The sequence below is a fragment of the Symsagittifera roscoffensis genome, chromosome 7 (assembly GCF_963678635.1).
Source record: "Symsagittifera roscoffensis chromosome 7, txSymRosc1.1, whole genome shotgun sequence".
Classification (NCBI taxonomy): domain Eukaryota; kingdom Metazoa; phylum Xenacoelomorpha; order Acoela; family Convolutidae; genus Symsagittifera; species Symsagittifera roscoffensis.
In genome coordinates, this window is record NC_087068.1 from 6,749,881 (window position 1) to 6,765,110 (window position 15,230).

The 15,230-nt window shown below is 37.3% G+C and overlaps 2 protein-coding genes across 8 annotated transcripts in view; one reads left to right on the forward strand and one right to left on the reverse strand.

The window, feature by feature from the left end:
• Nucleotides 1–15,230, forward strand: part of LOC134851742 (coiled-coil domain-containing protein 63-like) — a gene marked incomplete in the record, with an annotated part of 375,128 nt that overhangs the window by 126,298 nt on the left and 233,600 nt on the right.
• Nucleotides 1–15,230, reverse strand: part of LOC134851608 (phosphatidylcholine:ceramide cholinephosphotransferase 1-like) — a gene marked incomplete at its 3' end in the record, with an annotated part of 36,808 nt that overhangs the window by 16,795 nt on the left and 4,783 nt on the right. For 3 of the 7 annotated variants that reach the window (XM_063867758.1, XM_063867757.1, XM_063867759.1), the window contains 1 exon segment: nt 10,080–10,428. In XM_063867758.1, the coding sequence (XP_063723828.1) occupies nt 10,080–10,379 (300 nt within the window). 7 annotated transcript variants of the gene reach the window in all.

Consider the following 15,230-nt stretch of genomic DNA (forward strand, 5'->3'; position numbering starts at 1 on the left):
GCGTGACTGTATTAAGAATAAGCTAGGATAAAAAACTTTTTTTTATGCAATGCGAAAAAAACTTACAAGAAAGTTTGAATTTCTAATTGATGAATGAAACAATTTTTTAAGCGCAGACAAATTGTCATGTCACAAATGAATTTTTTTTTGTAAAATTAAAGAAGTTCGAATCTTGCCTATTTGGGATAAAAAAACACGCGATTTGTTTTGAACAAATCAAGTTGGTAATTTGATTGCGGACACGAAGTTTATTTAATTATTTCAGATTGTGAAGACCACCAGAGATTTTGTTTAAAAAAACTGTGAGAAATTAAAACAATTGCAAACAGAAACTTAATAGAAATCACTCGTCTCAGCTGGCAATAAATTTTTATTTTCTCGTTTTGTAGGTCGGAAAAAATTACTTCGATCAAACTTTATAAAAAAGAATATGGAATTAAGCCTAGTAGGACCGTCGACTGGGAAAAAATGTAGTACGATACGAGAAAATTGTGCACAGTTTCTTTTAGAGAGAATCTGATAAGCAAAAATTTAAAAAAAAAAGACAAAAAGTCGAGATGGATGAGGGCATTTTTTGTAAAAACTAAGTATAATATAGGCAGTGCGCGGTCAGAGAACAATGGGTGCTTGGAGTTTTTTAGAGAACTGGAGATAGTTTTTGTATGCTGTATTTTGTTCCAGATATTAAAACTCTTTCAGACTAATAGAAACGTTACAGTGAGCTAAAGAAATGTTGTTCTCATCTTCAAACAGTGATAAGCCGCAAAATTTTTGAGGATTCATCAACAGGTGCTGGTACAACCGAAATGAAGGAAAGTTGGTCATAGCCAATTTTGAAAACAATAAAAACAGTAAAGAGCTCATAGAATTTTTTCGGACTCATCTCTGTGAGTCTACATGGCGGAAAACCAAATGAGCAGAGAAAAAGGACCAATATCTATTGAATAAATTTAATAGATATTGGCGCCCAACAAAAAAAACCTGCTATTCAACGCAAGTTGACAAAGCAAGATGCCATAAAGAAGTGCACACTGTGACTATACCGACACTCTGTACTTCGCAGTGAAGTTGAAAATGAAACAATACGCATTTTGACCTCAGAAAAAAAAATTTGATTTTTTTTATATCTCTTAACCGAAAAACCAAATGAGCTGAGAAAAGGAACTTTTGGATAAAATACTAGAAGACAACAGTACCTTAATTTGGCCATTTTTTAGTGTTTGATGTTCTCAAAGAAGGGTTAAAAATTTCTTGTCTTAGGAAAGACATTTTTTTAGTTCTTTTCCTTGATCCGCTACCCGCCCCCTGATGAGCACCAAACAGTGAAGTACTGTAAATAAAATGTAGATCCATCAACAGGTGTTTGTACCAACCGAAATGAAGAAATATTGAGTATTGCAAAATTCGAAAACAAAAGTGTTGGGGAACTCAAAAAACGTTAGATTCTTATCTTAGTGCATTTATGTGGGCTAAAACCAAGAAATATGATAATAAAGAATTGTCTGATTAAGCATTAGATGATATCCGTTTTCCTGTTTCACCAACTTAGTTTTGGTTTTTGATTTTTTTTACAGAAACTGGGCTGGAAATGAAATATAAAATGAACAAAATAATTTTTGTAATTAAAAAACTTTGAAAACTTTAAATGGAAGTCAGGGTATTCTTAACTTTGCCCTGATGCGTGCACTTTTGTCTTTTTTGTTTTTGATTGTTGTGTAATTATGGAATGGATAATTTGTGATGTGACGATGTAAAGAATGAAGAAAAAAATTTTTTTTACAAATAATAGTGGTTTTTTTTTCATTTCTCTTCTTTTTCTTCTAACCCTCGCCCTTCCACACCACCACTTCAAACAAACATCATTTCGAGGTGTAACGAGGGGTTTTAAAAGTTAAGACATGGGTGCCATTTTTATTTTTGATAGCCGCATGTCAATTTTTGTAACAATGTAAAAAAACACTTCTTGAAGTTAACAGATAGATTAAAATTGAAAAGAACCTCCGATTTTACAAACATGCAATTTATTTTGGCTATGACAAACATATTTGCATACTAAACCTTGTTAGGGTAATATTTAGTTGTTGATATTCATGATGAATTACTTGAAAAAACGATAATATCTAGTGCTAAATTATAAATGATCGAAGTGTGATCATAATTTTTGGTTGATGTAATAACAACTTAAGAGATGACAACTTAAGACTTGAGAACCACGAGCCTTAACAGTCAAGAGGTCAAAGCCTAAAAAGGCAAATCAGTCACTTATATATATATAAGGGACGAATGAGCCCCCGCAGATACTCTTGTGACAATCATCTACAGATCACTGGCGAACATTTCTAGCATTGAACAACTGCTTCCTCAGCGCCACTCCAAATCAACGGAGTGAATCAACCTGCTCCCCATCCAGGTCAATATCAATCGAGAGTCCAAGAGTGCAGGATTCCCTCGGCCTCCAAAACAACCTACACTACACTTCAACATTTCTACATCGAAGGTCTACTAAAGGACGCCAAGAAGACCCCTCAAGCTGATCAAGAAGCCCCCTCAGGCTGTTCACTGTTGAAACGGACCACCCAGCTCTTCTCACTGGTCCCAAACTGTTCAGAGTGGTCCAGTAACTTCAAAACTCAGGGCAGACTCATATTCAATTTTTTTTCTCAAAAACGTGCTGAAATTTTTAAATTCATATCCACGGTGCGTTGTGTTTATCATTCGCATAAGTTCCTTAATTGTACAATAATCCCTGATTAATTGTTAATCCTCGGGGCGCCCAGATAGTACAATTCTAAATAAAGGGGTTCATTCAGAAAGTCTCAGCACCAAAAAATTCCTCACCCAAAATTTTCTAGCCCCAAACTTTTCCTTGAATTTTCAAAAGCTTAAAATATTTTAGCCCAACACTTTTTTCTAAATTTTCCAAAGTCTGTTTTGTTATGTAGCAGTTTCCTTAACTCATAACTAAAAAACTTTTTTGAACATAACCAAAAAAGAAGTCACAAAAAAACCATAGAAAGTCGCAAAACTCTCTAATTCACCCTATTCGACAAAAAAACAAAAAAATGAACCAGTGAGGTCTAAAAAATTTTTTCATCCTAATCGAAAGGTAAAATTGTATTCTCGGTCAAGTTTCATTGCAAAAAAAACTATCAATGCTACTTGGTACTTTATATTTGAAGTAAGTGAAACTTCATAATTTCTAAAAAGCTTGTAGGAGTCCTTTACGATTTACGCACGCTCGTAGTGCCAACAGGGCCGTTCGTATCTTTTGTCTACAAAAAAACGATTGTTACCTAAACCTACTTTCATCAATTTCATAACTTGTATTCTGACATTTTTATACCATTCATATATATTCTTTTCACCTTTTCACAACTATAACGATGGCTCCAAAAATGTCACAACAAGCGCTCAAAAATAAATAGACGTTTCGCTACATTTCTCTTGAAAGCCCTGAACGACAACTTAGCAGCGAAATGGTACAGTCTACTGAATTAGAGGATGTAAAAATAACGGCTAACGTGCTTTAGAAATGTCGGCACGAAAAACGCTACAATGCGACGATACGAAAAACACTACAACGGGATACAGATTGATGACTCCTCCAGTCACGCTCTACTCTGCAACTATCTTGACATACGATCCCACCCAGCAGAATTATTCCCGTGCGAACTTCCACTACAACTTATAACAACACGTACAAAGTTTCATATGCAGCCATTAGATTTGATACTATTACAACAACAGTACCATCTAAGCCGTTTGCGTTTCACCAGCCAATCCGCTATGACTACACTACTCAAGGAATATACACTACGACAGAGAAATCGAGATCTATGCAGCATTCCATGGCCATCACATCGACGACAATGTGATGAGATATACGATCGACCTGGCTCATATCAGAACCCTGAGTTCTCTGGAAATGATTAATATCTACTGATACTGAATCCAGCTGTACAACAGCCACAGATTGGTGCTAATGGTCTTAACATGCACTCTACGGACCGAACTTGTTCAAGAATTGTGGCTCCAGTCAATCACTGCCTCCGTTGTACTGATCAGAAAACGAGCAACAATACCTTTTATTACAGTCTCAAAGGTTACAAGTTTCCTGGTATTAAGCTCCCAACGTTTGACAGTAATTCCTTAGAATAGAATAACTGGTTTAAACTGTTCCAAAGTGCAAAAAAAACAATCCCAAGTTAACTGATGTGGGGAAAAAAACTCTTTTACAGTTCCCATGTGTTGATAAAAACATAAACGTTGAAGAGAGCTATGGCACGAACTCTTCATAGTATATTCAAACAATAGAAGAACTAATTCGAAGATGTGGCATCCCTAAATTTGCTGTTGCAGCTTTTACTAGGAAGCTAGAAAACTTTGAACGACTGTATAATAATGAATTTCAAACGCTCGTCAGGTTCGCTGGTTTTCTACGTAAGCTGGTGCTCATTTTCGAACTAAACAACTATACGTCCGACTTGAACTTGAGTAACCTTACTCGACTTGCTAGCTCTAAAGTTCCTCCAGCAGTCTAGTTCAAATTGGAAGAATACTGCGTACTTAATGGGATGGACTATGCTACACTCAAAGATCTCACGAACTGGCTTTAAGAACTACTCTAGAGCTTGCGAGAACTCAAATTTTTTACCCAATGCAACACGCCCTTTTGCCGGAAACACAATTGGAAAAACAAACAACGACAAAAATCCTTTGTAACCATGCAAAACCGCCAGCGAACCGAAAAAACTAATAACTTCAACAATGAACCAAGTAAACGGAATCGTTATTTCCGCTGGACAATGAAGATCACCAGACTGGACACTGTCCAGCTTTTGTAAAGCTAACTACACAACAAAAAACTCATTTTGTGAAGGATAAGCAGTTGTGCTTCAACTGCCTGGGTAACCATATGACAACTGACTGTACTTCTGCAAGACATTGATTCATAGATGACTGCGGGGTAAAACACCATTCTATAATACATAGGAATCAGGGTTAAACTGCGCAGCTACATACTCAGATATCCAACAAAATCAATTTGGAAAACAAAGTGAAAACAAAATCCGGTTTGAAAAACCAACTCCTTGTTATGCCCATTACTTTACTCAACAACAACAAGCTGTTCCTTGCTATGCAATTCTTGACAATTGCAGCAGCTGTTCTTATGTCCTGAAAAGCACAGCTGATACCTTACAGTGTAAGTCCAGTCATTTAGTTGAATTAAGCATTCGTGATACTTTCAGTGAGGACACTGTTTCGTCAAGTCTGATGCAAATACACATTGAACATTTCAACTCCACTTCTCCTACCTTTACTCTGCAAGCAATCTACTCGGTGGAAACGCCCAACTTCGATTTGATAGGTGTCGCAAAACTGAACAACCTATGTTCCTGGTCTGACCATCTACGATACATTGCGTTTCCTAATCTCCTCGAAAAGTCGGGACACATTCTACTCGGCATCGACGTTTTCTGGCATATCGCAGAGAAGGAAAATTTGAAGGGCCCTGTCGGCAGTCCGTATGGAGAGCGCAACTTACTGGGTTGGACGTTAACCGGTCCGCTTCATCAAAACTAATTAGATGATCAGTGCAATGATGAAATAACCAATTTCATAGATTTAAAGCAACACGAGGATGATTCCTTAAAACAAATTGTTGAAAAAATTTGGAAAGTGGAAGATTCCGGCACAACTTTTAACTTAACTTAACTACCACTTCCAAGCAAACATACTACGCAATAAGAGTTATTGAAACAAAGCAATCAACATGACGGAGCTCGCTACTGAATCAGTTTGCTTTGGAAGAGCAACACAACGATGCCAAACAACTATGTTGTTGCTAAAGCTCAAGTTGAATCTCTATAAGGATGACTACAAAAGGACAAACTCACGATCCAACTCTACGACAAGTCATTATCAACTGATATTGATTAAAGTTATGTGATACCCATAACTCTCCTACATCCCAACATGGTAACTGCTGCACCGTAAGACCCCAGAAACCTGGTAAAGTTCGACGTGTAACAAAAGCTGCATCGAAGTTCAAGGGCATTTCTCTCAACTCTTGTTGAGAGACGGGACTGTATCTACTTAGTAACATGTTTGGTTTGTTATTGAGGTTTGGAGAAGAACCACTAGCAGTTTCTGGTGATATTGAAAGCATGTTTATGCAGATAGTTATAAAAGAAGACGATCAAAAGGTTCTATAATTCTTGCGGCCGACTAATAAAGGAGTTAAGCAGTATCAGTATACGCGTCCAGTCTTCGTAGCTAAGTGCTCGCCTGCAATAGCCATCTTCGCACTACATCAAACAGTAGTCGACTTCTGCAACAAAGAACCCAACATATAGCAACTAATTCTTATTCGCTTCTACACGGATGACTTGGTTCATTCCTATGACAATCTACTGAAGCCCAGGAATCAACAAAAGCTTTAAAGGTGGCACTAAAAAAGCATGTTTCAAATTAACCAACTTTATATCGAGTACTAAGGAGTTGCTTGATTTCCTCAACAAACACAAAACTGAAAAAAAAGATCTCATCGGGTTTGGGAAGTGAAGTGGGATACTATGAATGATACGCTCATTATTCAGCCCGTACTGAAAAACAATTTAACGGCTGAAGGATTGTCTCAACGTAAAATTCTGTCTACTGTAGCCAGAATCTTTGATACACTGGCGTTGTCAGCATCATTTGTCATAAGTCTCAAAATACTGCTTCAAAAGCTTTGGCGATCTGTTGTTTGAATTTTTTCAAGAAGTTCCTCAAGAATATATCCCGATTATCGATAAATGGACCCGACAGTGTGGACAAGAAAACAGGGTGAAATTACCAATTTTCATAGGCCAAATCAACAGGCACATCGATATACAACTACAAGTTTTCACCGATGCCTCTGAGTGCGCCATGGCAGCTTGCACATTTATCCGTATTTCGAACCAAGCCCATAAATATTTATCATTTATGGTTAGAAGAAAGCATATCCAAGCTCGAATTGCAAGCTGCAGCAATTGGTGCACGTCTTTGCAGTTACAACCGAAGAACCTCGACTAAATTTCAACACCATTGATTTCTGGACGGTAGTACGATAGTAAATGCATGGATGAACATTCCGGAAAAGCAAAAATCTTACATGCTAACATAATTAACGAAATTCTGTCAGTTTCTGAAACCCAATATTGGCATCATATACCCGGTAAATGGGACACGGTTGATCACTCTACAAGAAGTTTTCCACTTCAGGACGTGGAACGAACATATTTGGTTGGAAACACCGGAAATTCTACGCTCACCAACCTCAAGCAAAACTACAGGACGACACAATTGCTCAACCGGTTTTCAGAAGTTTAGATAATGCGAGAACTACACGACAGAGTTACTCAACCGGTTTTCACAACAACAGATGAGGAGAGAAATACTACACTATAATTCGACCGTACAATTCTACATACCAACGCTATGGTGAAACGGGAAAACATTTCTACTAGCGCAAAAAGGAACCAATTATTGATGTTTTAAAATTTTTTGATTGGCATCGTCTACTCCGCGCAAAAGCTCGTGTTGTACAGTTCTTGGACATTCTTCAGCAGAAATTAGAACGCGATTCAACAATAGACGACCGGGAGATGGCTAAAACTCTAATCTACGAGCAATCACAACACACTACTTTCCCTGAAACTGTTAAACGCTTAACTAACAACAAAGCCTTGGACAACAAAGATGATTTACTGCCATACTTACCATTCATGGATGATAATCTTACTCGTGCACGAGGACGACTGAGATATTCACAAATGCCAGATGCATCTAAGTACCCTATTAATCTAACCAAAGGAGCCTTGGACACAACTTATGACCAAAAACGCTCATCATAAAGGCATGCATCTCGGCACCAGATTTGTACGACACTACCTGCAACAAAACCTCATAAGTTTGGGTCTCAGAAACACCTTGAGACCCTCGCCACCACTGTTTCTTAAGCCGCCTATTTCAAAGGGAAGGTTAAAACCCTTTTATGCCTGATCTACCCGCACAGCGCTTCGATGACTCGAAAACTATTCCGTTTTCATTCAAAAACGTTGGACTGGACAATATTGGTCCATATTAAATTGTTGAAAAAGATACGACAGAAAAAAAACTACATTTGTCTCTTTACTTGTTTAACAACTCGTGCAATCCATCTGGAAACTACCGACAATCTAACAACTGAAAATTGCTTGACAGCGGTTCCTAGAATCATGACGCGACGTGGTTCTACTATACCAATTCTTTTGGTTAACGCAGCAGACTTTCTCGCCGCACGTGAGCAATTCATGAAACAATCCTTAAAATTCAACAAAGACGAAATAGCAACAAAGCTTCAGCTGAAGTCAATCGACTGGTGTCTTAACCCACGATCTGCTCCTCATTTTGGTGGGATGTGGGAAATTCTCGTTTCGATCATCAAACGAGTCGTTCTATTGAATTTAGGATCGGACAGACTTCCAGGGATCTTTTTTCAATTATTGTAGTGGAATGCGAAAGCTTCATCAACTCAAGATCACCGACTCTTGTAAGTTGCGCCATTATTGACAAATTACCACTTACACCTAACCACTTCCTACTTAAGAGGCCTTTCATTTATGGTCCCGTAACTTCATTCTACGACCAAACAATACCAACGAACTAAGCAACAAATCCTGGAAGCGAACCAAGGACCGACTAGACATCTTCTAGAAGCGACTATTGAAAGAATACGCTCCCAACCTGATCAAACGAACTAAGTGGAAGCAAAAAAGGGAAACCATAGACAAAGGTGACCTCGTGTGGATCCTCAAAGACTTCATTCCACGAAGCGTATGGCCCCTGGGTAAGGTTCTTGAAACGTTTACCGGTCCTGATGGCGTTGCGCGCTCATGCGTAACCAAAACAGCGTTAGGAACACTTACTAGGCCCGCGGTGAAACTAGCTTTAGTAGAACCAAAAACGGATTTTTAGACCTCACTAGCAATTGTGATACCAAGTCCTGCTTACAGTTCGCTGCAAGCAATCTACTTAACAATCTCCCCTTTTCTCGATTGGGGGGAGATATTGTTAAGTAGATCCGAAAAACATTTCTTCACATTCTCAGATTGTTGTCAAAATTGACAAAGTGCACTAATAAAGCCATTAAAGACATATCAAACTAATGTAAAACATTGTAAAACCACCCATTAGACTATAAGATTGATGCTCAGGCGAGGGACAGGAAAACAGACCAAACTTTTGCTAAAAAAAGTTTCAAAGTTGTTTTTATAAGTTCTAAAGGCTAAGTTTTTACGATAGATATAATAACCACCTAAAAGATGACAATTTAAGACTTGAGAACCAAGAGTCTTGGATAAATGAAATTGATGTTTATATGAGGGGAGGTGGGTTAAAGGAAAAGGCATTAGTTTATTAACAAGTATAATGTTTGTTGAAAAGTTTTGAAAAGCATTGAAACTTGAGGCTCTCTTTCCTTTTCTTTTTCCCGCAAACTTTTACCAAAAAATTGTTGTTCACGTTGAGTAATTGTTACAAAATTTGGCATGCGGTTTATTTAGGGCCGCAAAAAACATAACTGTTCTTCACGTTTAACCTAATTTGAAGTGGGGGAGAGAAAAAGAGCCAAATTGAACAATGAGGATGGGGGCTAAAGAACTGAACTCATTGCAGATGGTGAAAAAAGGCTGAAAAAACCGAACTCAACAAAATAATCAAACTGCCTTTTTTCTAATACAAGTTAAAGGAAGACAACAAAAACAACAAACACCGAGGAATTTATTCTGCGTAAATAAAAACGAAAAGTTTCTTTCAAAAGTAAGTCGTTTTCAGCCTTCTTTACTCAATCGCAAAGAAGGTCAAAGCTAACCTTTCAAACACATATTGAGCAAAACATTTTGGTTTCAATTTGAAAAACTGGTTTTTCACATTGTAAAACTTATAACAGATGAATTAATCACCATTCAAAAAGTCATTACAAATTATGGCAAGTTAAGACTTTTTTGAAAACGGCATTTTGATTGTTTAGGAAATTTAAAAAACTTTTGAAGTTGTTTGTCTTAAAAACTGACCGAGTAAGCGCATGTGACTCCGCAGAAAATGAAGTAGACAAAAGACACAGCCAGTCGCGTTCTCTCAGACTGGGCTAGTTGGGTTGCTGACGTCTGTTGCGACTGCTGATGTTCGCCCTTGACGCTCTTCGTCTCACAGATAGAAACTCCTCCCAGTCCCCCATCGGAGTCTGCATCACTGTCCACTCCGATAAAACTCCCCCCACCCACTGCGCCAGTTCCCATTCGCACTTCAAGCAGCTGGTGTTCGTCGCTTTGAGGAGATGCTGATCTTGAGGAGACAGTTGACCGTGGAAACATATGAAGTCAGGGACGTCTCGAGGCTCTTTTTTCTTGTAACCGTTTCTCTCTTTCAAATTTTTCGGCTCTTTTTCCTCTCCTCTACGTCTCACATATGCATAAATTTTACATTTTACCGAGGGGTTTTACAAGGTTTGAGTATTATACCAAATATGATTGTCATGGTTTAATTAGTCTTCATGCCAATTTTTTTATCAAGAGGAAATTCTGAACAAAAAATACCCGTTAAGAACTGCAGGTGGGGGAAAGAAAAAGGGCTCTTTTCTACTCCCCCTCCCCCCAAATTTCAAAAAATTCAATTTTATAGTTGTTTTACGTGTTATTATGCTTAAAAGAGTGATGTTACGATTTAAAGTATGAAGAACAAATTTGTTCACAATAATGAATTTGTTCACCATGTAAGTTTTTATTACGCTAAGACTATGTTAAAATCTTTTTTCAAAACTGAAAGTCAAAAGTGCGGAGGGGGGGGGGGGGTGGGTGGAGTGGAAAAGAGCAGGAAAAAGAGCCGTTTTTTTCATATGATCTCTGGTTTAATAAGTATGATCAATTATTTATTTTTGCCACATCAAAATTGTTTTTCCCCGACCCCCTCCGCCCCCCTCCCCCTTTATTTCAAATTTTAGTCCTTTTTCTTTTCCCCGTCTGCAAATCTTTACATGAAAAATGGGATCTACTTAACAATCTCCCCTCCCTCTCCCCCTTATTGTATCTTCTAAAGAATCTCCACCCCTGTAAATAAAAACAGTAAATTGGCACTAGAGCGTTGTATGTAAATTCGAATTTTGCTGCATTCTGATTGGTCGAAAATTCGCTGCAAGCAATCTACTTAACAATCTCCCCCTTTTCTCGAAAGGGGGTGGGGGAGAGATTGTTAAGTAGATCCGAAAAACATTTGTTCACATTCTCAGACAGATTGTTGTGAAAATTGACAAGGTGCACTAATAAAGCCATGAAAGACATATAAAACTAATGTAAAACATTGTAAAACCACCCATTAGACTATAAGATTGATGCTCAGGCGAGGGACAGGAAAACAGACCAAACTTTTGCTAAAAAGTTTCAAAGTTGTTTTTATAAGTTCTAAAGGCTACGTTTTTACGATAGAAACAAAAGAAGAAAAAATATGTTCAAGAAAGATGCTTGATAACCATGTATAAAATTTCACTGCATTATAACAACGCTAAAATCGCGTTTTTTTATAAAGAAACTCGACTTTGAGGGTAAGTAGAGGAAAGAGTCATCATTTTCTCCAAGCTGTCAAAAAATTTTACATAAACACTGCTTACCAATGAAATAAGACAAGTATATATGAGTGCAATACTGAAACTCTTAATAAATTGCAATAGTTGATACTCAAAACAAAACGCCAAAATAAAGTTTTTTAAACAATAACGACATTTTCTGACTTAGCCAGACTAGTTTGTCGGTTGACTTTATTGTGTACTGAGTTGACTTTATGTCTAGATTGTTTTGCTATATATAGCGAATAATTAGAAATTTGATGTCGTTTTTAAACGAATGGTATCACGTACATTTAGACTGTAATTTGCTCGTTTTGGAGATGTTTATAAGAGCCGAAAAAAATTGTTATCATATCACAGTTCGAAAAAACTTCTTGCAATAAAAGTCGTTTCATTGAGCTCAGTGGTCACCTTGATAACGCAATCTTGGGAAATTTTTGATGAAAGCGATTCAAGATTTTTAGTGGAGTTACAGAAGCAGAAAAAAATCTTTCAAATCGAAATTTTTACGCACTGGGCATTGGTGACCTCAACTCAGCTACAAATTAACTTTATTGACTCATTAAAACTTACTCAGCTCATTGCTAAACTTCAGGAAGCTCAAAAGCGTAAACGTCCCCGCATTACAGGAAGTTTATAAGAATACACAACCTTAAGACCAATTTGTAGAGCTTCAAAGACTCTGACATAAAAAAATTTTGTCGGGTTTCAAATGGTAAGTTGCCGTATCTGTGTAGTCTTACGTCTAATTGCATCACTAGAAGTTTTGACGCCAAAATGTTAATTGATTAATGAAATTTTGGCATGACATGGAATTGTACAGAGCATATAAGCGCGTCTATGCGCGGTTTTCAGCTAATAAGAGAGTTTCATAACCTCATGAGAAAAAATGCACCAGAGATTGAGTGACAGTGTCATCCGGCCGGATGATGGCAAACCTCTAAATGAATGTTAGATTTATACATACTGGTTTAACGACCTAGATTTTTGCTATTAACTGTCTTCTCATCAGAGAAATTGTATTTTCAGTGGTTTGATTAAATTGGATATTCAGTTGTTGTTGTTGTGGAAGCATGAGTTTATCGGTTTACCAATACCTTCAGATTCAAGTGTAGAAATTGTCACACGTTACCGTTTGACATGACGCAGCCAGCATAATATAAAACCCAATGATAATCTCCCCATTCTGGCAACAGGCGTCAGCAGCGCAATCGATTGAATGGTCAAAATGGTAAGCCACCATCAAGATGGCTACAATCGCGACAGATAGAATTGAAGTGAGACACCAATAAGGAGACAAGCCGACATTAGTAGAGCCAACTGAGCCAATATATGAACTCAAAATTACGAGAGAAACTGAAGCACAGGAAATTAGGAGAGATGCGAGAAACCAAGAAAATAGAGTGAACTGGGGAAAAAAGCGTCACCAAAACGAGAGAAAAAGGAGTATCGTGCAACTCACTGAATTGTAATAAAGCAGACACCAAGATCAGAAGTTAAATATTCAAATGTCTCGGAGCAGAATCTCAACTTCGACTGCAGCCAAAAAAAACCTGGACAAAACCTCCAATCAGTAAGGTTTTGTCCAGGTCTTTTCCTTACTGATTGGAAAAATTTGTCACCACGAAAATAGTTGCATTCGGAAGATGCCAACATTAACTCAGAAAAACAGCTAAAAACTGAGTATTTACAGCAGTTCATGTTATCATTGTTGAATCGGCATCACAAGCAATTATCAACAATAAAAGTGGCGGAAACGTAGTAACCACAGGATGCATACGAATATGCGACTAGGCAAGAAAAAAGCATATCTTATACTTAGAGGATGAAACTAATCCGCTTCGTCCATCGACATCACACGAACAGACTGAACAAGAACACATGGGTTATATTCAGCCACGATTTCAGTTACCAGGACTAAAAGAGACGCGGCCAGTCAAGAAGACGACAAAAGTTCCCACGATGATATTTTAGTTCATGAGGACGACAAAAACTAAGGAGGACAAAACAAGACCGGTTACACGTACGACAAAAACGTTCGAATCAAATAATTCACGGAAATATTCAGCAAAAGATGGTAACTTTGCAAAACGCGCTAGGTGGGGACATTGCGCAAAAGTGTGTAGGGCACCAGACGTCAATTATATACCAGAAAAAAAAAGCAGCCGAAAAATGAAAAAGATACCCTGGATGTAGAAGAAAACGACCCAGTGGCATATGAAAAAATCATAAAGCAAATAATTAAAAATATGCGTTCAAAAAATAAACAACGATAAATATACTGGAAAACGATGTAAAAGTTCACTGAGTTAAACTAAAAACCAGAACTGAAAACATTTTCGCTGTTACAGATTCATGAAGCCCAATATCAATCCTCAACGGCAACACAGACTTTTGAAATCAACCAATAGCACAGCAAAATTCAAATATATACCGCCAAAAACTTGGCTTTTCACCAATGAGAAAATATAATTCAAAAAGGAAGACTGATCATGGCCATCGAATCAGGGAGATGGATAATTCAATCAGCCCTTTCGATACTGGTACACGAACATAACAGAAACATCATCAGACAAACTTTTATATTAAAAAATGATATCCGACTCAAACAAGGCAAACCGAAACAAAATAAAATATTTTTATACAGGAAATGGAAAATTTAGACACAGAAATTATACAAAGAGTTAAGGATATATACCAGGAACTATGCATACGAATTAGAAAGGCAAAAACCTCGAATCGATAACATAAATTGTAGAATACGTATTTTCCATCCAACAGAAAAGAAGACGGACACCAATTCATCTTTAAGAACGAGAAGAAGAAAAATAAACTGATTGATCAAGAACATACTTTAAAGTTTGACAAACGCTTAGATAAACAAAAGCCCAATTGCGACAACAGTAAGAACGGATCAAACGGTTAAACTAGCACTGGACTTGAGGAATATCAATAAATTTAGCCAATAAGAGATGGTAAATATTGATCTACTCTTAGAAAATATTGCACAAATCGTTAAATCAATCAACAAGGAACTAATGTTGTTTTCAACGCTAGATTTACATTTTCAACGCTTGATTCAAAAGCAATGTTGCTCAATAGCGATGAAATCGAGTAAACCAAAAACTACTTGTTCCTTTCGTGCAATTTGAGTTCTTCGGAAATTTTTAAAGAAAAAATTCATGGGGACTTCAATGGGGGGCATTCCAGTTCTTCGAAGTATTTCTCATTAGTTCGTTTCTTAATGAACCAGATGTCCAACAGAGCTTTGCATCTTGGCACTCGGCTAAAAACAATTCGTAACAATGATCCGATGCAACAAATGTAGTGATAAATAGTTTTCACATGAAGGACTCTTGAGACTCCATTCTGAACGCTAAACAAGACGAATTATTCAGCAAGAACTTTACAAAAAAAATTAAAAAACGGATGTTTCAAATCCAGCAACTTTGTGAATAAAAACGTGAAATGTTTGAACAATTCCGAAGCCTGAGTCAGGTGGGAAAAGTTTATCAAACACAAAGGCGAAGCTGCAGCTCGCATACACAAGCAAAAATATGACCGATAACTCTACAGGGAAAACCTGAATGAGCAAAACTTTGAATCT